The following is a 27588-nucleotide window of genomic DNA, read 5'->3' on the forward strand; positions in this document are numbered from 1 at the left end:
AAATTTATAAAAAAAAATCATTCAGTTTAGTTTAAATACATTAAATCATAAAAAAATTATATTATATAAATATATTAAACTAAATTAAAACTTTCAAATTTTTAGAATTTCGTTTTATTTTAAATGAACGAAATCCTATTAAATTAAGTAATATTTTTATTTAGTTTATGTTAATTTAATTTAATTTCGCACAATTTTTATTTCGTTCCATTTTATTTCACATAATTTACTTTAATTTAAATTATCAAAAAATTAAATTTAATTTAAGATAAATTCAAATAAATTTTTCCAACGTAATTTACTTATAACTTTGGTTTAAATTAGTTTTATTTTAAATAAATATTACTCAATTCAATTAATTTTATTTTGTATAATTTATTTATCAATTAGATTAAGTTAAACTTAATGTCATTTCATATAATTTATTTTAATTTAAGTTTTTTTTTTTAATAAATATTATTTATTTTAATTTAAGTTTTTTTTTTTAAATAAATATTTTATTTTAAATAAATATTACTCAATTCAATTAATTTTATTTTTGTATAATTTATATATCAATTAGATTAAGTTAAACTTAATGTAATTTCATATAATTTATTTTAATTTAAATTATTTAAATTTAATTTAATTTAAGATAAAGTCAAATAATGTTTTGTTTTTTGTTAATTTAAAAAAAAAGTGAATTTAATTGTAAATTAAATTAAGTTACAAAAAAATTCACTCAGTTTGTTAAAATTAATTTAATTTTATCTTCAATTAATTTAACTCAATTCAATTAATTCTTTTCATTTAAATTAAATTAATTTAATTAAATTCAATTAATTTTATTTTGTAATTTATTTTTATTTTTTAGTTTAATTTAATTATCAATTATATTAAGTTAAATTTAACTTAATTTCATACAATATTTGTTAACTTAGTTTCGTTCCATTTTATTTCACAAAAATTTATTTTAATTTAAATTTGAATTAATTAAAGACAAATTCTATTTACAATCTAATTTAATTTAAACTATATAAATGTATCTTAATTTAATTATTGAATTTATAATTATTTAAATTTAAGACAAATTTAATTTACACTAGATTAGTTTAATTTAAATATAAAAAATAAATAATTATTTTTTATTTTTATATAAATTTTTAATTCAATTTAAAGGGAAAATAGACTGGTTTTATACTTAGCATAAAAAAAATTGTTACGGTTTCATTTTATTTATTTATTGTTTATTTTAATCATACAGTAAATGTATGATAAAAAGAGAAAAGTAGCATTGGCTGCTAAGGCCATCAGCTACGGTTTAATTTTAAGTAAAAGAATCACTTGTAAAATTTACTTTTTATTATTTTATTCTATATTAATAAAAATTAAACCTCATTTCCCAAAACAAATTATTTTTGTAAAATTCTATGGCTTTAAATATAAAATTCCTTGGTCTATTATTATTATTAGTTTTTTTTTTACTAAAAATTGTTCTTTATTAAAAGAAAAATGACTTACCTTGCAACCTTCACATGAGTGAACACCATAATGAAAGCCGGAAGCCTTATCGCCGCATACACGGCATAGTACAGTGGTACCATCAAATTCTGAAAGAAACCAAAAAAAAAAATAAAAATCTAATCCCAACAATATCAAGAAACCATATATTTATATATAAAAAAAAATAAACTATAACCAGATCTTTGTTGAAAGGCTTTTACTTTCAATACTACTTTCATTTTCCATTCTCATCAGGTATAACGAAGAAAGTAGAAAAACAAAAACACAAAACCATTAAGAACATTCACGATCAAAACAACTTCGAGAAAAAAACAACAACAAAAATGTGGCTTAAAAGAAATGGATTATATAACTTTCTCTGGCTCTTGGCCATTCCATTCATTAAAAACTGAAAACTTGTTTATTTTTTCCCATTCTCAGGCTTACTAAAAATATATACACACTACCTGTTTATACTAACAATAACCTCCTCCTAGCAATCTTAATACGAAGAAAGTTGAAAAGAGAATTTCAAAAAAATAAAAAGAATGTGCCAGTAATCAAAACAAAACCTCTAAGATCAAAAAACAGAGAAGCAGAGAAGTCATCAATATTAAGAACTGGTTATTTAACATTGTTTTTGTTATTTCATCCATTCATCCAACGAACGACCTCTATTGCTATAACGATTTTGATTAAAGAAAGTCTTTCTCTTCTTGGGTGAGTGCGTCTTTCTCTTCTTTGATGAGTGTGTATGCATGTATGTTGGGGTTCTGAGAGTAATCCAAATGACTACGTGATTATTTGAGTTCTAATCATGGAGGCATTTTCTTTTCATTTAACATTAATATTACCCACCATGTATGTATGTAGAGACCCAGAGAGAAGGTATAAAAGAAAGTTATGGTATTTGTTAATGTATGGGTGAACTTGAAAAATATATTCTAAAGTAATTATGTTAATAGCATTGACGCCGCCACTATATGTAGGTTGTTATGTTTTTCTTTATAACATAATGGGTGGCCTTGGTTCTCTCTCTCTTTCAGGAAATGAGAATTTTCAAAGAGAAATAACAGAGTTCAGAGATGATTCATTGGTAAACAAGTTAAAAGGAATATAAAATACAATATTTCTATGAATATGGTAAAAACTCATACAAAGTAAAATTATTCAAAATTAAAACAATAACTATTAAAAAACCGCAAAGAAAACATTCCTTTAAAAAATTTATTTTGGACAATATAGAAATAAAATTTTGACAAAATTTTCTATAGAAATAAAATTTTGAAAAAATTTTCGAAAGAAATTTAAATTTTAACAAAATTTTCTATAGAAATAAAATTTTCTATAAAATTAAAATGTTGATAAAATTTTCTATAGAAATAAAATTTTGACAAAATTTTCTATAGAAATAAAATTTTGACACAATTTTTCTATAGAAATACAATTTTGATAAAATTTCCTCTAGGAATAAAATTTTTGACAAAATTTTCTATAGAAATAAAATTTTGACAAAATTTTTTATGGAAATAAAATTTTGACAAAATTTTCCTTGAAAATAAAAGTTGACAATTTACTTTCTGTTAACCGGCATTTTAACGCCTGCATACACAAAAATGGCTACATAAAAATTGCCGTTTATCAACAAAAATAAGTTAAAATCGGTAGGACTTTGTGTCAGTTACCCTATTTATTGGAGAAAAAATATTTAAAAAAATCAAACGTGTCCTTTTTCCAGAGGGACAAAAGTGAAAGGCTCTCAAAAGTGGTAAATTTTCCTTCCCAATGTGGTCATAGCTGTCCGCTTCTGAGAGGTGCCACTGTATTATATTTTAACCAACATATGGCCCTACTAAAACTATAATACTGTATTTCCCCCCATATACTATCTCATAAATAAGACATTAATGATTACAAGTTCAATAACGACTATAGAGTGAATTGTAAGCTTGCTGACATGTGTATCTCTCTCCTTCTCTTCAATATGATATTCCCATGTTGCGATTAATCGTCATCATTTCAGTTCATTGACTTTTTACATTTTGAAATCTGTTTGCATTTTGAGATCATTGCACTTTTTCTTGTTGTTTTTGCATTTTGTGTTTACAATCTCCTCTTGGCAAATAACATAGCCAAACTCACTCGCTCACTCTATATGGTGGTGTGAACATAAAGATCTCTTTTATGAATCCGTAGAGTTGTTGCCAGCAAATGGTTATAATGAAAGAGAATAGCATTTCGTGAGACGACCAATAATTGCCGAAGGTTGATTTGCCACTATACTTCGTTATCCCCATGTAAGTGATCATAATAAGCATTCGTGTTGTGGGGCTTACATGGTCATATGTGTTGTGTTTATAGTTAGTGGGGAGGGTGGGGGCTGGTGCATTCGTTGAAATGTTGCAATTATGGTTATTTGCGAGTGTGTATGTGTTTGAAGGTATTATGTTGGCGATTGTTGTGCATATATGAAAAAAGGAATACTACTATGGCAACAGAGCAAATACCATTCGTTAAAAAAATATTCAGTGTCAATGTGAACACCACACGTCATTTTGTTGGCTAGTATGGCCAAGTTTTTTTCTTGTTGTTTTTTTAGTATGTTGGTGGATTGCACTCATTTCCCCCTGATTGAGTATAAGAGTGAGCGCGTGTGTGTGCGTTTGTGGGAATGTGCATATGACCGGCAACAGTATATTATCTACTGCATTCGCGTTCATTGCACTTTTGCTTGCTGTTTTTTTTATTGTAGTTTATTGGAATTTTTTGATTTTTGAAATACATTCAATTGGGTTTTTTATGTTTCATTTAAGGCATTTCAGCAAACTTAAATTGTGGTGTTTGTAAGCAATGTGATCGGTGGTGCCACGAAAAAGTGAAATTTTCTTTGACAGAAAAAATCATCAATGCCAGCAAAACTCTCGATTTCTGGCTTTATATTGGGGATTTACCTGTAGTTTAAAGTATTTGAAAGTGAAATTTATTGATTGTATGCCAAAGAAATTTGTATGAATTAAATGCGTATATCAAAAATAGACAAAAAATGTCATATATGCGTGAAACCCTTTTTGCCAAAATGAGCAAATCATTGATGAATAATTTAATAATTGTAATATAAAAAAAGTGATCTTTATACAGTGAAACCTCTCCAAACTTAAAACCTCCCAGATGATGAAATTTTGGCGACCCTGGGTTTACACTTCTGAGAGGTTTCACTGTATTGTCAACCTCCAAAATGTATGTGCTAACCATTATTCTACCATGTGTTTCATGAAATTTTGCTAAACGCATTAAATTTTTCGGGATTTTGAAAATCCCAAAAAATTTGGGGATTTTTTTTAGTCGGCGGGAATTTCCTTAATTCAAAAAACCACAATCCTTAACAATAAATTTAGGGTTTTTTTTATATTCCAGATATTCCGAATGTCTCCCCTGAGTCTATTGACGGGTTTTCTGTTTTGGGGGTATTACAAAACAAAAATCCAGGATTTAAAAAATTCTTAAAAATTAATGTACGAAGTTTTTATATTCCAAATATTCCGAGTGTCATCCTCATTTTTAGGGGATTTTTGTTTTTAAATCTTAGAACGCAAAACCTAGAGTCTATTGACATGTTCGTTATATTTTTGGGGATTTCTTTAAAACAAAAACCAAAAATCAAAGATTTAAAAAAATTCTTAAAAATTAATGTACAATTTTTTTTTTTATATTCCAGATATTCCGAAAGCCATCCCCAGAGTCTATCACAGCATGTTCTTCATTTTTGGGGGATTTTTTAGTAAAAAAAAAGTATCTCCAAAACTAAATCTGGGAATTTTTTTATAATCTAAATATTCCGAATGACATCTATCTGCATGTTCCCCATTTTTTGGTGGGATTTATTTAATTCAAAAAACAAACAAAAAAATAGAAAATTTCTTTAATTAAAAAAAAATACAAGATTTAAAAATTTCCCAGAAAAAAAATCTTGGGATTTTAATACTACAGATCACCATGTCCCCCACTTTTTTTTTTGATTTTTTTTTTTCAATTTAAAAAATTCCCAAAACTAAATCTGCCATTCCTAGAATCTATTAGCAGCTTCCCTATTTTTGGGGAGGAATTTCTTTAATTCAAAAAACAAAAATCCAGGATATAAAAAATACTAAGAAAATTTAATATTCCACATATTCCGAATGCCAAACCTGGAGTCTATTAACATGTCCCCAGATTTAGAAAATCTCAAAACTAAATCTGGGAATTTTAATTTTCCATATAATACGAATGCCATCGCTAGAGCCTATTAGCAGTTCCCTATTTTTAAGAATTTTTTTTTAATTAAAAAAAAAAATCCCCAAAAATAAATCTTGGGATTTTAAGATCTCAAATGCCAATCCCTAAAGTCAATATAATTTTGTAAGAGAAATATTTATGTTTATTTTTAATTATTATAAAATACAATTTTTTGACATTGAAAACTAAAAATAATTGTTGCTTCACAAGGAAATGAAGAGTGAACATTTTTATTTTTAAAAATAGTCAAATAAAAACGCTCTAAACAGGTATTTAGTAATTATGTATTAAATTAAAATCAACAACAAAAAACGTGCAAAAGCGGAAATAATTTGTTGGCATGTAAATTTGTTTGCCCATTTTTGTTTTCATTTCGTTTTCATCTCGATTTTAGACAGGTTTCCGTTTTTTCTCACACAACAATTTTTGATGATTAAATAAGAATAAAACAAAAAAAAACAACACACAAACACTCAGTTCAAACAAAATTGATTGAATTGTATAAAAAAAAATCATTAACATAAAAGTTCAAAAACCTATAGTAAGGTCATTAGTTAAATATGCAAACAAATTATATAAAGAAAAATCGAAAATATTCAAATCCAATGTTAGGGGTATTCCTATATTTATTTTATTTTTATTTTTTTTGGTTTTGTTCGACTACTTAAGATGTTTGATTATTAAAACAGCTGTTTTCTGGTTTTATTTATTTTTTTTTTTAATATTTTCAATAGCTTGTTTTGATTTGATAAGGGGTAAATAAACTTTGATTGCCAATAATTCAGAAAATAAAACCAGCCCCCTCTATGAAGTAAATGGTGATGCATATTCTTCATCCTCCTCTTCACAAAAAATTGAATATTTTTATTCATTGTCATAAAGTTTAAAGACCTTTTTGGCAATTTCCGAAACATACAACTGTCGATTGTTATTATTATTATTTTTTTTTTATTATTTTGAAAATATTATGCAATTTATATTTGGTTTTTTTTTGCATCAGGTTAATTACCTAAGTACATTGACCTTTTAAATAGCCTCCAAACAGAAAAGGTGAATAATTTTTCCTTATTAACTCAATAAATTTATTTCATTTTAGCAAAGATAAAAATATATGTGTATATGAGCCATGCAGGTTACTGACTTGGGGAGAAGAAAATGGACCACATTTTGGATAATCAAGTTCAGTGCATTTATAATAAAGCAAAAACAATATAAAAAATAATAAATAGGGTAAAAATCATGCTAACAGAAAAACTAATATTACAAAATATAAAAAAAGACAATATTTATTCGAAATAAAAAATTAATAGTAAAATACTTTATATGAAATAAAAAAAATCTATAATTATTCGTTTTTTTTTCATAATCGTTCTATTTTTTGGGTTTTTAGAAATTAGAAATAATAATAAAAATTAATATAGAAAACATAAATTATTCGATATAAAATGAAATAAAAAAATTAATAGTAAAAATTCCTAATATAATATAAAAAAACTATTAATATTCGAAATAATATGAATTAAAAAATTAATAGTAAAAATACTTAATAAGAAATAAAAAAAAACTATAATTAATCGATTTTTCTATAATCCTTCTAGTTTTTGGATTTTTAGAAATTAAAAATAATATATGAAAATTATTCGAAATAAAATGAATTAAAAAATTAATAGTAAAAACACTTAAAATGAAATAAAAAAAATTCTAACTAATCGATTTTTCTATAATCCTTCTATTTTGCGAATTTTCAGAAATTAAAAATAATAATAAAAATCATTTAAATTCTACCAAAAAAAAATTCCCTACCTAACATGCGTGCCTTTTATCCCATGTGACGTCATTTAGTTTAGATATATTTTTTATCTACAACCAACAGCTCAAGGCCAACCTAATGTACCCACTCATTCACTCACTCATAATTTTTTTTAACAATATCTATTATTTGTTTGTGTTTGTTATTCTAAAAATAGTTTCAAGTTCAATTTTTAAATATGATAATGAAATGAAAAAAAAAAAACATAAATGGTAACAACGATAAGAACAAAAACTCTGTACCTCAGTACTATAACACTCTCTATTTCTATGTTAGCTTATCAAAACCAGAAGTATTTCTCTACATTTATCATTTATGGGTTTATTTCTCTTGCCATCTCTCTCTCTCTCTCTCTCTCTTTCTCTTGCTCTACCTAACGCGCCCAGAGTTAATCTAAGGGGAAAATTTGAAGCAACAACTTTGTGGGGACCCCTAAAGGCATATAAATAAAATTCGGCTAGTAGAGGAACAAATTGGAAAATTTTAATTTATAAAATATCAATACAAAATAAATTACATTTAAAATAGCAATATTAAATTTATGTGATTTATTTTGATTGATTTAAAGGTTAATTTAAACCTAATTATACAATTATTTTTCGAGCTTTATGGACATATATAGATTAAGGAACATGGTTAATAGAGCCATTGAAAAGATTTAAACTTTAATTTATAAACTCAGTTTAGTGCAATATATTTTAAATTGACTAATTTAATTTAATTCAAATAAATTTAGTTTAATTGTAGTAAATTTAATTTAAATTTAATTTAATTTAGTTTATTTATTTTTATTATTTATTTTTTTTTTAATTTAATAGCATTAAACGTCATTTATGTAATTTTAATATAAATAAATAAATATAATAAATGTAATTTAATATAGCTCAATTTGATTAAGGTAATTTAATTTAATTTAATTTAATTTTTTTTTTTTGAAAAACATAATTATTTTCCTCCCTATAATTGAGATATAATTTTCAATTAATATTAGTTGATTTTTTATTAAAAAACATAAATATTTTGCATAATTAATTTTAATTTAATTTAAAGTAATACAATTTTATTTTTTTTTTGTATTTTAAAAATATATGTTTGCTCAATGTAAACGTTTTTTATAATTTAATTTTAATTAATTTTGATTTAATTTAATGTAATATAATTTAATTATATAAGGCTATATTATAAATATATAAATTTATGTTTTTTTTTTTGTAGTTTATGTTTTATTTTTAATTTATATTGATTTAATTTAATATAATTTAATCTAATATAATTTTATTTTGATTTTTTATTAAAAAACATATATATTTTCCATAATTAATTTTAATTGAGTTTACTTTATTTTTAAGTTATATTGATTTAAATTAATGTAATACAAATTTATTTTTTTTATTTTAAAAATATATGTTTGCTCAATTTAAACGTTTTTATAATTTAATTTTTATTAATTTTGATTTAATTTAATGTAATATAATTTAATTATATAAGGCTATATAAATTTATGTTTTTGTTTTTTGTAGTTTATGTTTTATTTTTATTTTTAATTTATATTGATTTAATTTAATATAATTTAATCTAATATAATTTTATTTTGATTTTTTATTAAAAAACATATATATTTTCCATAATTAATTTTAATTGAGTTTACTTTATTTTTAAGTTATATTGATTTAATTTAATTAATTTTAATTTAATTTTTATTTTAAAAATATATTTTTGCTCAATGTAAACGTTTTTTATAATTTAATTTTAATTTTAATTAATTTTGATTTAATTTAATGTAATATAATTTAATTATATAAGGCTATATTATAAATATATAAATTTATGTTTTTTTTTTGTAATTTATGTTTTATTTTTATTTTTAATTTTATATTAATTTAATTTAATATAATTTAATCTAATATCATTTTATTTTGATTTTTTGTTAATAAAATATTAATTTTTACTTAATTTCCAATTAATTTTAATTGAGTTTACTTTATTTTTAAATCATATTGATTTAATTTTATGTAATACAATTTAATTTTGTTTTAAATATTTTTGTGCTCAATGTAAACGTTTAATTTTTATAACTTACTTTAGTTTAATTACTTTACTTTAATTTTTAATTTGAATGTAATATAATTTAATTATATAAGGCTATATTATAAATATATAAATTTATGTTGTTGTTAATGTATGTTTTATTATTTTTAAATTTATATTGATTTAATTTAATATAATTTAATTTATATTTTTTTTTGGTTGCTCAATGTAAACGTTGTATTTTTATAATTCTACTTTAACTAATTGATTTAATTTAATGTAATATAATTTAATTATATAAGGCTATATTATAAATATATAAATTTATGTTTTTTTCTTGTAATTTATGTTTTATTTTTATTTTTAATTTATATTGATTTAATTTAATATAATTTAATTTAATCTAATATAATTTTATTTTGATTTTTTATTAAAAAACATATATATTTTGCATAATTAATTTTAATTGAGTTTACATTATTTTTAAGTTATATTGATTTAATTTAACGTAATACAAATTTATTTTTTTTTTATTTTAAAAATATTTTTTTTGCTCAATGTAAACGTTTTTTTAAATTTAATTTTAATTTTAATTCATTTTGATTTAATGTAATGTAATGCAATTTAATTATATAAGGCTACATTATAAATATATAAATTTATGTTTTTTTTGTAATTTATGTTTTATTTTTATTTTTAATTTTATATTGATTTAATTTAATATAATTTAAACTAATATAATTTTATTTGGATTTTTTGTTAATAAAATATTAATTTTTACTTAATTTCCAATTAATTTTAATTGAGTTTACTTTATTTTTTAATCATATTGATTTAATTTTATGTGATACAATTTAATTTTGTTTTAAATATTTTTGTGCTCAATATAAACGTTTAATTTTTATAACTTACTTTAGTTTAATTACTTTACTTTAATTTTTAATTAATTGATTTAATATATTGATTTATATATATATATATATATATATATATATATATATATATATATATATATATATATATTTTTTTTTGGAATTTATGTTTTATTTTTATTTTTAATTCATATTGATTTAATTTAATATAATTTAATCTAATATAATTTTATTTTAATAAAATATTTTTTGTTAATAAAATATATATTTTTTGCTCAATGTATTTGCCATTAATTTTAATTGAGTTTACTTTATTTTTAAATTATATTGATTTAATTTAATGTAATACAATTTTATTTTTTTTTAATATATTTTTGCTCAATGTAAACGTTGTATTTTTATAATTTTACTTTAATTAATTAATTTAATTTTAATTTAAATTTCATTTTAATTTAATGTAATATAATTTAATTATATAAGGCTATATTATAAATAAAATATATAAAAAATGTATATTTTTGGTAAACGTATACTTTTGTTATTGTGTTCAATTTATTTATTTTAATTGTGTTCAATTTATTATTTATTTATTTGATTTGATTGATATCATTTAATATAATTGAATGCATTTTTTGTGTATATTAAAAAATTAAAAAAAAAATATGTTGCTCAATGTAAACGTTTTATATTTACAATTTTATTTTAATTTTGTAAATTTTTTTATTTATGTCTATATAATTTATTTCGGTTTAATTTAATATAATTTAATGTAATAAAATTGTATAATAGAAGACTATATCTTTAATATATTTTAAACAATTTTATATTTTTTGTTTTATTTTTAATTGTGTTTAAGTTTTTATTTATTTTTTCTTGATTTGATTGATTTAATTTAATATAATTTAATGTAATATATTTTAATTATAATGTAAAATAAATTAATATTAATATTGCTTTATTAGAAATATATTTTAAAATATTAAAAAATATATATTTATTTGGGGTTATTGTAAACGTTTTAGTTTTATTATTTTATTTTAATTATGTTTTGCTAAGGTTTTTTTTAATATATTTTAATTTAATGTAGTTGAAATATTAATTAAATTCTTTTCAGTAACTTAATAATACAATTCCCTTAGTCTACCTGGCCAATAAGCTCGAATAAATATTGTAATAATCTCTAATTTAATGTAGTTAATTTTTTTAATTAAATATATTTGAAAACATTTAATTATGTTTTTTTGTTTAATTGTATTATTTAATTTGTATTGCGTTTAATTTATTTTTATTTAGGTTTTTAATTTATATTGATTTAATTTTGATATATTATAATTTAATATTTATATAGCTTTATTGGAAATATAATTTGAAATATTAAAAAAATATATATATTTATTTTGGGCTAATATAAACGTTTAATTTTTATTATTTTAATTTAGTTTATTATTTATTTATATTTTTAATTTACTAAATCAAAATAAATTAAAAGCATAAATAATAAACTAAATTAAAAGTAAATAAAATAATAAAAATTAATTGAATGTAATTTAATTATCAGTATTTATAAGTTTAATTTGATTAAACGTAATTAAATTTTTTAATTTACAAATTTATTTTTAATAAATTTTCAATTTGTTTAAATAATTAAATTTTGAATTAATTACATACATTTTTATTTTTTAATTAATTACGTTTTTAATTTTCCCCTTTTATATTTGAGACATAATTCTCCATTAATAGTAAGATTATATTCTATAATATATGTTTTTATGTATTTATTTATTATTATTTATTCTAAAATTTCTATTAGTATTTGCTCTCTTTTATATGTTTGTTTTTGTGTGAAAGTGATTTTTTGTAGGATTTCACTTTCATTGAAATAGCTGGCGAAAGCTTTATCAGCATTTTTAGCTTGAAGTCAATGTTTTTTTTTTATAGAAAGCCCCTTCTCAATCTTATATTATTCAATGAGCAATGTCGTATAAAAAGTTATTGAACTTTTTTCGAATATTATTATTATTTTTTTTTTTTTGTTGATAATTGAAATTCATATAACAATTGTGTTATATGATAAACCTTAAAATTGTATAGGGTTTTTGAACTTTTTGTGTGGTGGTCTCCCATAGTCGAGAAAAAAAAAATAAACAAACGTATATTCCAACAATTTGAACTGCAATGAACTTTTTTTTTAACAAATTAACAATGCGGAATTATTTCATGCGAAATGAACAAGTATTTTTGGGAGATATGACCTTGTTTGTTTTTTTTTTTCAGTTTGATTGAAATATATTTCGATGACTCGCCCCAAACCATATGATATGTGCGAAATAACCCCAAATATGGTTTAAATGGAGGAGGTAGAATTATTCATTAAATGATAATGAAGTTTAGTAGACAAAAAATGCTAGGCCTATTGAACTGGCAAAAAAAAATATTATGAGATCATAAACTTGTTTCTCTGTTTTTTTTTTCGCCTAGAGAAATAAATCAATAAACTTTAAAATACATTTCCGTTTCGGAAATATTTCCAAAAACCCATAATAATATATCGTATATAAAACAACAAACCGGTAATAAGCTACTCTACAGAGTGTATTGACTTTCAAGATGTGAGATGTGAGTGACACTGACAGTAGACGGAAATCAATGAACTTGTTGCCTCCATTCACATTTGCTGAAGTCATTGTCCACTGACCTTTTGCACAAAACCAACAACACAAGTAGGAAAATCACATTTCGGGTCTCCCAAATTAAAAGAACAATTAAGAGTCATAGATATTGAGATCACCTATCTATCTATCAGTGTGAGACATGTGGTTTTCTCGCTCTCTCTCTCTTTACTTGCCTCTCTGTCTCTTAGAATTCATTTTAAAAGGGAAGCTTTTAATATTGAAAAGAGAAACCAGTTTTTATTTCGGAAATATATTAAAGTCATGCCATAACTTAAATAATTAATTTACGAATTAATGGCTATTAATTGTTAGACAACAAAAGTCAGTAGCCTAAAGTCGATTGGTCAAGTATTTCTAGATGTTTTAAAGGGTTAATGAACGAAATATTGCTGAAGGATAAAAGAGATGGAAATTAAGTGGAAATAAAATTTTGCAAAAATTTTCTATAGAAATAAAATTTTGCAAAAAATGTCTATAGAAATAAAATTTTGCAAAAATTTTCTATAGAAATAAAATTTTGCAAAAATTTTCTATAGAAATAAAATTTTGCAAAAAAATTCTATAGAAATAAAATTTTGCAAAAATTTTGTATAAAAATAAAATTTTGCAAAAATTTTCTATAGAAATAAAATTTTGCAAAAATTTTTTTATAGAAATAAAATTTTGCAAAAATTTTCTATAGAAATAAAATTTTGCAAAAAATGTCTATAGAAATAAAATTTTGCAAAAATTTTCTATAGAAATAAAAATTTGCCAATATATATGGAAATAAAATTTTGCTAAAATTTTCTATAAAAATAAAATTTGGACAAAACTTTTTTATACAAATGAAATTTTTCAAAAAATTTCTGTAGAAATAAATTTTGTATAAAATTTTCTAAAGAAATAAAATTTTGCAAAAATTTTCTATAGAAATAAAATTTTGCAAAAATTTTCTATAGAAATAAAATTTTGCAAAAAATTTCTATAGATATAAAATTTTGCAAAAATTTTCTATAAAAATAAAATTTTGCAAAAATTTTCTATAGAAATAAAATTTTGCAAAAATTTTCTATAGAAATAAAATTTTGCAAAAAATTTCTATAGAAATAAAATTTTGCAAAAATTTTCTATAAAAATAAAATTTTGACAAAATTTTCTATAGAAATAAAATTTTGCAAAAATTTTCTACAGAAATAAAATTTTGCAAACAATTTCTATAGAAATAAAATTTTGCAAAAAATTTCTATAGAAATGAAATTTTGCAAAAATTTTCTATAAAAATAAAATTTTGACAAAATTTTCTATAAAAAAATTGACAAAATTTTCTATAAAAATAAAATTTTGACAAAATTTTCTATAAAAATTAAATTTTTGACAAAATTTTCTATAGAAATAAAATTTTGCAAACATTTTCTATAAAAAAAAATTGACAAAATTTTCTATAGAAATAGGTTAGGTTAGGTGGCAGCCCGATGTATCAGGCTCACTAAGACTATTCAGTTTATTGTGATACCACATTGGTGAACTTCTCTCTTATCACTGAGTGCTGCCCGATTCCATGTTAAGCTCAATGACAAGGGACCTCCTTTTTATAGCCGAGTCCGAACGGCGTTCCACATTGCAGTGAAACCACTTAGAGAAGCTTTGAAACACCCAGAAATGTCACCAGCATTACTGAGGTGGGATAATCCACCGCTGAAAAACTTTTTGGTGTTCGGTCGAAGCAGGAATAGAACCCACGACCTTGTGTATGCAAGGCGGGCATGCTAACCATTGCACCACGGTGGCTCGGTGGCTATAGAAATAAAATTTTGACAAAATTTTCTTTAGAAATAAAATTTTGGCACAATTTTCTATAGAAATAAAATTTTGAAAAAATTTTCTCTAGGAATAAAATTTTAACCAAAGTTCCTAAAAAATGCAATTTTGACTAAGCATTTTCTAGGAAGAAAATTTTAATGAAATTTCCTATAAATTTTTTTTCTATAGAAATAAAATTTTGCAAAAATTTTCTATAGAAATAAGTTTTTTAAAATATTTTCTATAGAAATACAATTTTTCAAAAAATTTTTATAAAAATAAAATTTTGCAAATACATAAAATGTTGGCAAAATTTTCTATAGAAATGAAATGATGACAAATTTTTGCAAAAATTTCTATAGAAATAAAATTATTATATTAGTTTATTTAAAATCATAATATATTATGAAAATAAATACAAAATAAAGGTACTAACAACTAAAGTTTTCGACCTTATATAGAAATAAAATTTTGACAAAATTTTCTTTAAAAAAAATTGACAAAATTTTCTCTAGGAAAACAATTTTGACAAAATTTGCTCTTGGAAGAAAATTTTTATGATATTTCCTATAAAAAATTAGAACAGACATTGTGTACCTTGTTGTTACGAAGAAAATTACTTTTATATTCCTCTAAAAATTTTCTATATTAAAAAACAAAACTAAGTCTATTTCAAAAATTCTCTTCATATGGCCCTAAAGAACAAATGAGAAACTCTCCATGTAAATTGCATGCATTTTGTATTATCATGGTCTAAAAACTGGACTAAGCTTAAACTCTCTTCCTTGCTCAATGAAAAAAATTCGTTTAAAATCAGATTCTTGTTTAGGTTTACAAAAACGAGTCTTCGTCGTTTTCTACCTTTAGAAATATGGCTCTTAGGTTGAATATAGGCCATTATGTTTATCTGAGGCTCACATAGCCTATTTACTCCTTTGTGTTAACATAGTGGTGAACTTTTCTATTATCACTGTCTGGTTCCATGTTTAGCTCAATCACATTGTAAAACTATAATTTGGAAAAAGAGTGGATCCCCTTTGCCGATATCAGAAATATGAAAACTCTCCCTATGGTCTATGCTAATACCAAGGTTACATTGATTACTGGGCTTTACTCTCTTCCTTTGAAGAGAGCAACCGAAAAGAAAACTGAGATATTAATTTCTCATCTCAAGATATTGATTTTCCACCTTATGCTCTCTCTAAATGAAATCTTCAGGCCAACCAAGAGAAATGTTGCAACAATCACAATATCCATTAGTGAGGATGTATTCTCTTTTGTTTATGTGAATGCTTTCAGTGTTTCTCTATTTAGCCCAATACAATAGAGATAATTTAGTATGGAAGCTAATATAATCCTACTCCCTACATATTGGGAGAGCAAATGGCTAGACGTTGAAATTTGATTTGCTCACTCTCCAATGGAATACTTAAGAAGCTGTTCCTTAATTCGCAAGGCTCTTTGAATACACACATACACACACACACTGTAGGTATTTCTCTATGAAAAAGAGTGTCTCAATTAATGTGACTTTTGCAAATAATAAACACCTATATCTGTAGGTGATATCTCCTTTATTTTTGCAAATTCTTGAAATTTTTCTTACCAATATTTAGTTCGGGTTCTCCTTTCATCGAACTGGCTACCGTTGTATCCATTACGGGATATGATTTTATATATTCTGGAGTTTGAGGCCTTGAATCGGCAGCAACCACCATTATAGATTGATTCCCATTTGATGTTACATTGTGATGGGGATGAAGATGTTGTTGCTGCTGATGATGTACATGATATAAGGAATTATTATTGGGGTTGGTAGTTGGCATATTGTGATGATGCAGGGCAATGACCCCATTTACAGACTGCTGGCCATGATTCGGGTGTGGGTGATATTGGCCCGAATTTCCATTAATAATAAAACTCTCATATGGATTCAAATGATGGCCATTAGCAGCAGTGGCCAATAATTGTTGTTGCGTATTTATTGACGATTCCGTGGTGGATACAATGTTATTGTTATTGTTGTGATGATTACCCATAGTCTGGGCATGATGATAATTGGAAGGATTAATACTAGCGGAGGAGGAGTGTTGTTGTTGTAAAACTTGGGATAATATTAAGGAATTAGCTGTTGTTGTATTATTTTGTTTTTTCAGAGAGTTGTGATAAATCACTGAAGAATTATTTTGCATAGATCTGGATGATGGAGGTGACAGTTTCACAATATTCGTAGAGGAATTTGCTGGCATTAATGCAGCGGTCTCAGCACCTGTGGGCACAGTATCCATGTCTGTGACAGGTGCTGATGATGATGTGGCAGCTGAAGCTACAGCCAAAGTGGCTCGAGCATATAAAACATTACCGTGATTCGATTGTGAGGGTGTATTATGATGGTATTCCTCTTGTTTTAGATTTGCCATATAGCCTGCTTCATTTTCACCCAGAAGAGACTCATCCTCTCCAGAATTTTCCATTAGTTTGGTAGTTTGATAATAAGTTGCGACACTTGTATTTGGTGGTAATTTCAAAGCATTCTCCAAATGTGAACGACCACCACCTATTAAAATTTGGGGTCCTCCCGGTGTTGTGGATGAGGCTGCAGAATCTTCTAGAACACTGGCGCTATCGTCATGAATGTGACGTAAATGTTCTGAGTTTATAGCAGACAATTGCGACGATTGCTGATGCTGATGCTGCTGCTGCTGTTGGGCCATATGACAAATGACCGATATTTTTGCACTGGTCGATGGAGCCTCGACTCCCACTACAACACCATTACCACTACTAGAAGAAGGACAGTCTGAACTGTCAGCGGACATGACCATTTTCATGTTTTCAAAACAAAGAAATTTGTTTTCACAATTTTGAATTTTTTATTCTTTTTGTTTTTTTTTTGTAATTTATTTCATTTAATTTTTCACTATTTCCAAGGTTTTTATAAACACAATTTGTAAAACATTTTCTTGAAGGGTAGGCATTTGTAAAAATTTCTTTAAATTATTTTTTTTATAATATTCTTTCATATTCTTGGCAAAAGCACATTTATTTTATTTTTTTTAATACATAAAAAAATTATTTTACTTATTGTAGTATATATAGTTGTTATTTTTTTGTTTGTTTGTTTGCTTTTTTATAGATTGTATATTAAAAACATTATATATTTTTTGTTATATTTTAACCGTTTTTCCACGTCCACGTTCTTATTTTCTTTGCATATTCATAATTTTCTGACAGCCATAAATAAATAAACAAAAAAATATTTTTTTCTCTTTGTGTGTATGGGGGTTCTATACAAAAAAAACACTTTCTTTTCTACTGACTTTTTTTACTTGGGTGTATAATCAGTTGTTTTTATTATTACGTATCCGTATACCGTAAAAAATGATCTGCACGTTGCGAAGTGCCGCTTGTCAATGAAAGGAAAATCAACGTTTACGTTGGATCTTGTTCGTTTTCGTTGGCCACACAAAACACACATACTTCACACACGGTGCTCAACTGAATTGCGTTCAGTCGCAATAAGCCAAAAAAAACCCTCCTTGTTTAACTAAATACATATGCTATATTCCTACAGGGAGAGCTGAGAGCGAAAGAGGCTTTGTGATTCTCTCACAAAGTGTTTGTGTGTGACTTCATTTCAGCCTGTTGAACTCACGTGCTCTTGAAAATTGTCTTCATCGCTGTTGATATTGTGGTTGTTGTTGTTTTTTTTTTTCTATTTTATACTGTGGGGTATGATTGATATATTACCCCGACAATGTTTCTCATACACCGCGTGTGATTGCCAGCCAAGATGTATGGATGTGTGTGTGGGGAGTTATATTCGCTTGCCTTATTGTTTGCTTAGTCATTGCCAATGTTATGTTTTGGTAACCAGTGTTGCCATTTTCGGAGTTTACCAATCCATACATAATAAATACTTACAAAAAAAAAAAAGAAAACAAACTTAAAGTGATGCTAAAATTATCAAATTATTATTGCTTAAAAAGTTCTTGGTTTTATTTTACTTTAAAAATTTTTTTCAGCGAAATAGTCGAAAACCAAATTAAATTTTCTTTACCACAAGTTAAGCCTAATACTAAGATCATGTTTTCGCACGAAAAACTGTAATACTCCATATAAAAAACATTCGCGTGGAATAAATGCCAAATATTTGTTTTGAGCATTTTCAAAATTTTCTATGTAAATAAAATTTTTACAAAATGTTCTATAGAAATAAAATTTTGGACAAAATGTTCTATAGAAATAAAATGTTGACAAAATTTTCCCATAGAAATACCATTTTGACAAAATTTTCCCATAGAAATACCATTTTGACAAAATTTTTCCATAGAAATAAAATTTTAACAAAATTTTCTATAGAAATAAAATTTTGACAAATTGTTTCTATAGAAATAAAATTGTGAAAAAATTTTCTATAGAAATAAAATTTTGACAAAATTTTCCACAGAAATATATTTTAACAAAATTTTCTATAGAAATAAAATTTTGCAAAAATTTTCTATAGAAATAACATTTTGACAAAATTATCTACAGAAATAAAACTTTTGACAAATTTTTTTATAGGAATACAATTTTGACAAAATTTTCTATAGAAATAAAATTTTGACAAATTGTTCTATGGAAATAAAATTGTGAAAAAAAATTTTCTATAGAAATAAAATTTTGACGAAATTTTCTATAGAAATAAAATGTTCTATAGAAATAAAATTTTGACAAAATTTTCTATAGAAATACAATTTTGACAAAATTTTCTATAGAAATAAAATTTTGACAAATTTTTTCCATAGAAATAAAATTTTGACAAACTTTTCTATAGAAATAAAATTTTGACAACATTTTCTATAGAAATAAAATTTTGACGAAATTTTCTATAGAAATAAAATTTTGACAAAATTTTCTATAGAAATAAAATTTTGACAAATTTTTTCCATAGAAATAAAATTTTGACAAAATTTTCCACAGAAATATAAAACAAAATTTTCTATAGAAATAAAATTGTGAAAACAAACTTTTCTATAGAAATAAAATTTTGACAAAATTATCTACAGAAATAAAACTTTTGACAACATTTTTTATAGGAATACAATTTTGACAAAATTTTCTATAGAAAAAAAATTTTGACAAATTGTTTCTATAGAAATAAAATTGTGAAAAAAAATTTTCTATAGAAATAACATTTTGACGAAATTTTCTATAGAAATAAAATGTTCTATAGAAATAAAATTTTGACAAAATTTTCTATAGAAATACAACTTTGACAAAATTTTCTATAGAAATAAAATTTTGACAAATTTTTTCCATAGAAATAAAATTTTGACAAACTTTTCTATAGAAATAAAATTTTGACAACATTTTCTATAGAAATAAAATTTTGACGAAATTTTCTATAGAAATAAAATTTTGACAAAATTTTCTATAGAAATAAAATTTTGACAAATTTTTTCCATAGAAATAAAATTTTGACAAAATTTTCCACAGAAATATAAAACAAAATTTTCTATAGAAATAAAATTGTGAAAACAAAATTTTCTATAGAAATAAAATTTTGACAAAATTATCTACAGAAATAAAACTTTTGACAACATTTTTTATAGGAATACAATTTTGACAAAATTTTCTATAGAAAAAAAAAAAATTTTGACAAATTGTTTCTATAGAAATAAAATTGTGAAAAAAAAAAAATTTTTATATAGAAATAAAATTTTGCAAAAACTTTCTATAGAAATAAAATTTTGACAATATTATAAATTTTAACAAAATTTTCTATAGAAATAAAATTTTGCAAAAATTTTCTATAGAAATAAAATTTTGACAAAATTTTCTATAGAAACAAAATTTTGACGAAATTTTCTATAGAAATAAATTTTTGACAAAACTTTCTATAGAAATACAATTTTGACAAAATTTTTCTAACGAAATAAAATTTTCTATGGGAATAAAATTTTAACAAAATTTTCTATAAAAATAAAATTTTGCAAAAATTTTCTATAGAAATAAAATTTTGACAACATTTTCTATATAAATGAAATTTTGACAAAATTATCTACAGAAATAAAATTTAGACAAACTTTTCTATAGGAATAAAACTTTTGCTGAAACTTTCTATAGAAATACAATTTTGACAAAATTTTCTGTAGAAATAAAATTTAGACGAAATTTTCTATAGAAATAAAATTTGACAAAATTTTCCACAGAAATAAATTTTAACAAAATTTTCTAGAGAAATAAAATCTTGCAAAAACTTTCTATAGAAATAAAGTTTTCACAAAATTTTCAATATATATAAAATTTTGACAAAATTTTCTATAGAAATACAATTTGACAAAATTTTTCTATAGAAATAAAATTTTGACAAAATTTTTCTATAGAAATAAAATTTTGACAAAATTTTTCTATAGAAATAAAATTTTGACAAAATTTTCCATAGAAATAAAATTTTGACAAAATTTTCGATTGAGATAAAATTTTGACAAAATTTTTCTATAGAAATAAAATTTTGACAAAATTTTCAATAGAAATAAAATTTTGACAACATTTACTATAGATATAAGATTTTGATAAAATTTTCTATAGAAATAAGATTTTGATAAAATTTTTTATAGAAATAAAATTTTGACAAAATTTTCGATTGAGATAAAATTTTGACAAAATTTTCAATAGAAATAAAATTTTGACAAAACTTTCCAAAATAAGATTTTTGGTAAAGTTTTCTTCGAAGTTTGGTAGATTTTTTTATTTTTTTGGAGAGAATTCCGGAATCCTCCATAAATTTTTTTTCCACTTCCAATGAAGTTCTTTTGGAGCAGTCTATGAAAAATTTGAGTTTGAAAGGAAAAAAATATAAAAATAAATAAAAACGATGTAAAACATATTTTTTTTTTTTTGAAAATTTGAGTTTCAAAGGAAAAAAATATAAAAATAAATAAAAACGATGTAAAACATATTTTTTTTGTTGAAAAATATTTGTTAAAAAAATGTCCCTGGTTAAACTGGAAACTGTGTTTTTTTACTTTTTTATTCATACTAATATAGAATATGTCGATAAGTAGTTAGAATGTTATGTTATAAAATTCATTAGAGATGATCCAAGTTTTTTCTTCTTACCCAATAAAACTAGCTATGGCAACACTACAAGCATTGGCTTTGTTATGATCCAGAATATTACTCCTATTCTCATAGTCTCTCTCTCTCTCTCATCGATTGAATCTTCTCTCATAAAGCAAGCAGAGCTATAATAGTTTTTTCTCCATATTACTTAACCACCACAGAGTGTTCACTGAACATGTTCAGGGCTAACGAGTCTTGCTGTTCATTGCTCCTGAGATAATGGCTATGTGTATTGGTGTTGTTGTTATCGTGGGTGAATAGTAGTTTTTGCCTGGCTCTATGTTTGTTCAATATCAATAGAGAATATAGTTTAGATTGCTCAGCCTTAAAAACAAAATAAAAAATAAGAAATACAACACGTGTGTATTTGCCCAAAAAACTATGAATTCAAAGATAATTATTCCGTTTCCCCCCACCCCTCCTAAAAACAAAATCATTCATTATCATGTTTTTTTTTCAATAGGGGTTAGTGCTCTTTGTTGGATAAGTGATGGTGAATGATTTGCCGAATGGTAGTGGTGGTGTGGTGGCGTATATGAGATGTTTGTGTGTGTTTTTTTTATTGTTGATGGTGTGATAGAGTAGAGTGTTGTATTGTATTGTATTGTATCGCAGCCTGTAACTTTCTCTATGTTGTCCTAGGTTGTTGTACGAATGATGATGATGTTTGATGATTATTAACATTTTTGTTGGTGCCTTTATAAATGCATTGATGCCTCTTGTATACTTAAAACTAAATTGTATGGGACTCTATATTTTTGACTCTCGTTTAACTAATGATAAGCATCAATCCCTCCCCCAAACAAAGAGCAAGGGACTTTTCTGACATTAGACTTAAATTAAATGAGGAGATGCATTCTCCTATGAGCAAACCATGCCTACATATGGAGAGCTTTTGCGCCAAAAAGGAGAGTCTATTTAGTTTAGTTTTAATTTCGATGCAATTTTACAAAAGCAAAAATATTTTTTTTTAAATTTGTAAATTATCAAATTTCTTGTATTATATCTTCTCTTGATATATGGAACTAAAAAAAATAAAAACACAAATCTCCAAGAGTTCAAGGATCATATTATACTGATTTTAGATGCCAACGAATGTATCAATTGATTTAACTTGGAACCATTTCCTGGCTCTATCTAACATCAGTTCAAAAAAAGCTCGCAATGGTATATCGATTTTCACAAAAAAAAAATATTTTTTTGGTTTCAATCATGAAATTTATTAATTTTTAAATCGAATTTCATCAATCTTCAATCAAGTAAGAGCCTCTTAAAAACTTAAATGGTTCAATTTAAAATTTTATTAATTTTTTGATTGATTTTTATTTAAATAAAAAAAATGATTTTTTTTCAATTTTTTTAATTGAATATTTTTCTAATAATTTTTTAATTGCGAAAAATATTAGATTTATTTATTCTGTGTAGCTTATCCAGCTATATTTTTGAGAGTAATTCTATTATTTTATCTCTTTTGGATTCTGAGACTCGGTGGTAATAATTTCTGATTCTCATCACATCACAAATATTCCTCAACATTTTAGAGAATTCAATTAAAAATTTAACTAAATTTTTGATTGAATTTTATTTTAATTAAAAAATTAATGAATTTATTTCAATTTTTTTATTTAAATATTTTTCTTATAATTTTAGATTTCTTTATTCTGTGTAAGACAAACAAAACATTTAGAGAATTCAATTAAAAATTTAACTAAATTTTTGATTGAATTTTATTTTAATTAAAAAATTAATGAATTTATTTCAAATTTTTTTATTTAAATATTTTTCTAATAATTTTTTAAAATTTTAGATTTCTTTATTCTGTGTAAGACAAACAAAAGGTTATCCTCTGTTATACTTTTTTTTGAGAGTAATTCTATTATTTGATCTCTTTTGGAGACTTTGTGACATTAATTTCTGATTCTTACCAATGCATAGAGAATACATAGACTCCCCATAATCAAATTTCCCTCTCGCTCTCACTCCCATTTGTTTTCTGTCTGGTATTGTCCTAGGTATAGCAAGTCACTGTGCTTTGCTGTCTCCATATGTTAATTGTTAAGTGTTACATTAACCTTTATTAATTAATTTGTTGTTGTTGTTGTTGTTTTTTTTTTTTAATTGCTAGTTTTGGGTTAATAAACTTTTTCTTTTATTGCCCTTCAAATTTATAAATAAAATGCATTCATTTTCATCTCCATTGTATATTTTCTCATTTATCTGAGTTTTATAGTTATTAATATAACTCCATGCATCGAATGCCTTGTATGTCTGTCGTCGCTGCTGTGTTGGTGGCGTAGTAGTTGTTGCTATTTTTGATTTCTCAAAGAGTTCATTGATCGTTTAACATCGAAGAGAGATGGATAATGGCAAGTACACATATCAGAGGGAGTTTTTTTTTAGTGGTGAATGCTTGAAGCCTCGATAAATGAGACTTTAACATATGGGAGATGATTCAGCATAGAGGAAATACATATGAATATTGTGGAGATCGGTTTAATGTAATTAAATTAAAAATAAAATAAATAAATATATAATAAATTAAAATAAAACAAATTAAATTAAAATAAATTAAACTAAAAATAAATTAAATTAATATACATTAAATTTAAAAATAAATTATTTAAGTTTAATTGAAATTAAATAATTGTAATTTAATTAGTTTTCGTGTAATTTATTTTTTTTATTTATGTCATATTTGATATTTATTTCAAATTAAATTAAAATAAAATAAATTAAACTAAAAATAAATTAAATTAATATACATTAAATTAAAACATAAATTATTTAAGTTTAATTTAATTGAAATGAAATAATTTTGAATTTAATTAGCTTTCGTGTAATTTATTTTAATTTTAATTTAAATCATATATGATATTTATTTCGAATTTAAAAAATAATTCTTGAAATTTTATGGACGCATCTTCAAACCAAAAACACAGATAAACGGTCATTTTTAAATTTCCCATTTTTAATTATTTCCACTTCCTCATTGACGTAGAGTATTCACTTGAGGATTATACAAAGTGTACAGAAGAAGAATAAAACAACGACCCTCATATAAAGTTTCTGTAGCGTATGCGAATGATAAGGCGAGGATTGTGACGAAAACATTGAAAATATCTCTTGAAATAAATACACACACTCAGCCCAGTGTAGAATCAGACAGCAGAAGACACTCAACATTCATATATAGATGGATCTCTCTCTCTCTCTCTCTCACTCACTCTTTGTCTCATGTCTCCCTTCTTAGATGCCATTCGATTTTATCATATACCAAGAATTGCATTTCATTTCATTGCAATGCAACAAAAGGTCAATGGTACGAAGCCAAGTTCAGTGGAGTATAATTTTGTATTTTGCACAGATACTCTTACAATGCCCAGGGGGGTGGGGGGAGGGAGGTAAGCAGAATTTTGAATGTCAGTGGCCAGTATATTTGTGGCACTGGCCGCCGATGAACGTTGAAGGAAATCGTGTTTATATTATTTTATTTTGGGGAGGTAAAGAGGACTTGTATAAAAGTGAGTGGTTCCCATGTAAAGCGCATTTCGTCGTATCTTTTTTCATTTGTTCGTCTCATTGTTGTTGCTTTTTTTAAGAAATGTGAGTAACTTAACTTTGGTGGATTGCAACATATTTATTTTTTTTTTCTGCTCTGTGGTTGTGTTACGGGGCCAAAAAGATGAATAAACTTTTGGCAAACCAATATCAAAGCAAAAAAAAAAAAAATGCAAAAACAGTTTCACTTTAAAACCGAGTTCAGCAACCTTACAAAATAATTAAAATGACCAAATAAATGCAAAAAAAAACAGAAAGTCATACCCCTTCTTCTCACCAAGAAAAATTTTGCGTTTTTTCTTTTTTATTAAAAGAAAAGAAATAAAAATCTAAAATAAAAATAAAATAATGTCGCCTTAATTTGAAAACAAAAATGTCTATATATATATAAAAAATGTAATATATTAACTAAAAATTAAATTAAATTAATTTTATTTTTAATTTAAATTAAATTAAGTAAAAATTTTATTCTCTTTTGGGATATGGTATAACCTTGTATTTTGTATTTAAGATATTGTTATTGACTTTTAAATATAACCCCTCCTAATTGTTAACATGACACACACACACACTTACGTCCAATGGGGAAATGGCGTTGGAAATGCCGAACAAAACTAAATGAACTAATTCGCTCAATCACTTGTCTAGAGTTTTTTTTTCGCATATAGTATTGATTCTGCTTTTTTTTTTTTGCACATACAATGTGAATTCATCGATGATGAATTTTGATATAACCTTGGCCCATATATATTAACATAGTTCAATAAACATTAGGCCGTTAGGTGGTGATGTGATGTGTCAATGTTCGACCATGGAAGATCAACAATCAAGTTTTGCAAACCGTAAATGAACTTTTGAAGGATATTGGTTGTATAACGGCGATTAATAAATTGTGAGTACCAACACATTATCTAGAACCTTGTGAGATAAGCATAGAGAGTGAGAGTTTGAGATAAGCATAGAGAGTGAGAGTAAAGAGAGAAAGGAGAACAAACGTTATACTCAGGGCTGCCAATTTTGTCGATTTATCGGCATTTTGACGATTTTTTACTCACAAAATGGACAATTCCGATTTTAACGATATTAACTCCCTTTATTAGACACATAGTTTAGGGAGTTAAAGTTTTTACATTTTGAAGAAATTTTTGAAAATATTAAAATAAATTTGAACAATTTGGGGACAAAAATTCGGAAACAAAAATGTGGAGTACTTTGGTTTTTCGAGTTTTGTCAAAATTCGTACAAACGTAGAAATTTTTAAGCAAAAAAAAAAAAAAACTAAAATTAGATGATAGCTGGAGAATAATTTATTGGAAGGAATATTTGTTCCAAAAATAACCTAAAATGAAATAAATAACTCAAGTTGTTTTAATACCAAAATTGCAAAATTGATAATGCAAAATAAACTTTTACTAATTATTACAATCCCACGGCGGCGGGTTCTGTGTACCGGATTGACCCGATGGACCCCATCCATTGGCCAGCGGATGCCACATCAGTGTACGTGTTGTTTCGTCCGTCTTTTTGTGTTGGAGAAGGTGCATCCCGGGGAGCCTTCTCCGTTTGCTGTTGGTCCGAGCCGGGATAGAGAAGAACCCCGGACCATGGTATTGTTCAGTCTGCCGAAACCTGATCCACCACCGTTCGGTTTCGGTCAGGTGTAACCGGTGCTTGGAGTGGGTGCATTACCGGAACTGCTCCGGCTTAACATCGCTGCGGGAGTATAGTCATACTGACTATGTGGCAGGATGCTGTGCCAGCGATAGCAGCAGTGGGTCGTCTGACTATGCGACCCCCCCGACATCTCCCGTACAACAATATTCTCCGCCGCAGCATCTTACACCCAATATTGTTGTTCCAGCTCCGGATAGTGCATCGTTTTTGCAATTTAATTGCAACGGGCTCCGAGTTAAGATTAGCGAAATCGTGGACTTTATGAATCGGAAAAGGATAAGGGTCGCAGCGATCCAGGAGACTACGCTGAATTCCACCTGCAGCCTAC

General features: G+C 24.4%; 1 protein-coding gene across 4 annotated transcripts in view; it reads right to left on the reverse strand.

The window, feature by feature from the left end:
* Eip75B (Ecdysone-induced protein 75B) overlaps positions 1 to 27588 on the reverse strand; it is a 329326-nt gene that overhangs the window by 87001 nt on the left and 214737 nt on the right. For 3 of the 4 annotated variants that reach the window (XM_075305938.1, XM_075305937.1, XM_075305939.1), the window contains exon 4: positions 1501 to 1589. In XM_075305938.1, the coding sequence (XP_075162053.1) occupies positions 1501 to 1589 (89 nt within the window). Of the gene's footprint in view, positions 1 to 1500; positions 1590 to 16524; positions 17870 to 27588 lie in introns of those variants that run through there. The other variant, XM_075305940.1, reaches the window with a different exon arrangement.

This window comes from Haematobia irritans, chromosome 4, assembly GCF_050003625.1.
Source record: "Haematobia irritans isolate KBUSLIRL chromosome 4, ASM5000362v1, whole genome shotgun sequence".
NCBI lineage: Eukaryota > Metazoa > Arthropoda > Insecta > Diptera > Muscidae > Haematobia > Haematobia irritans.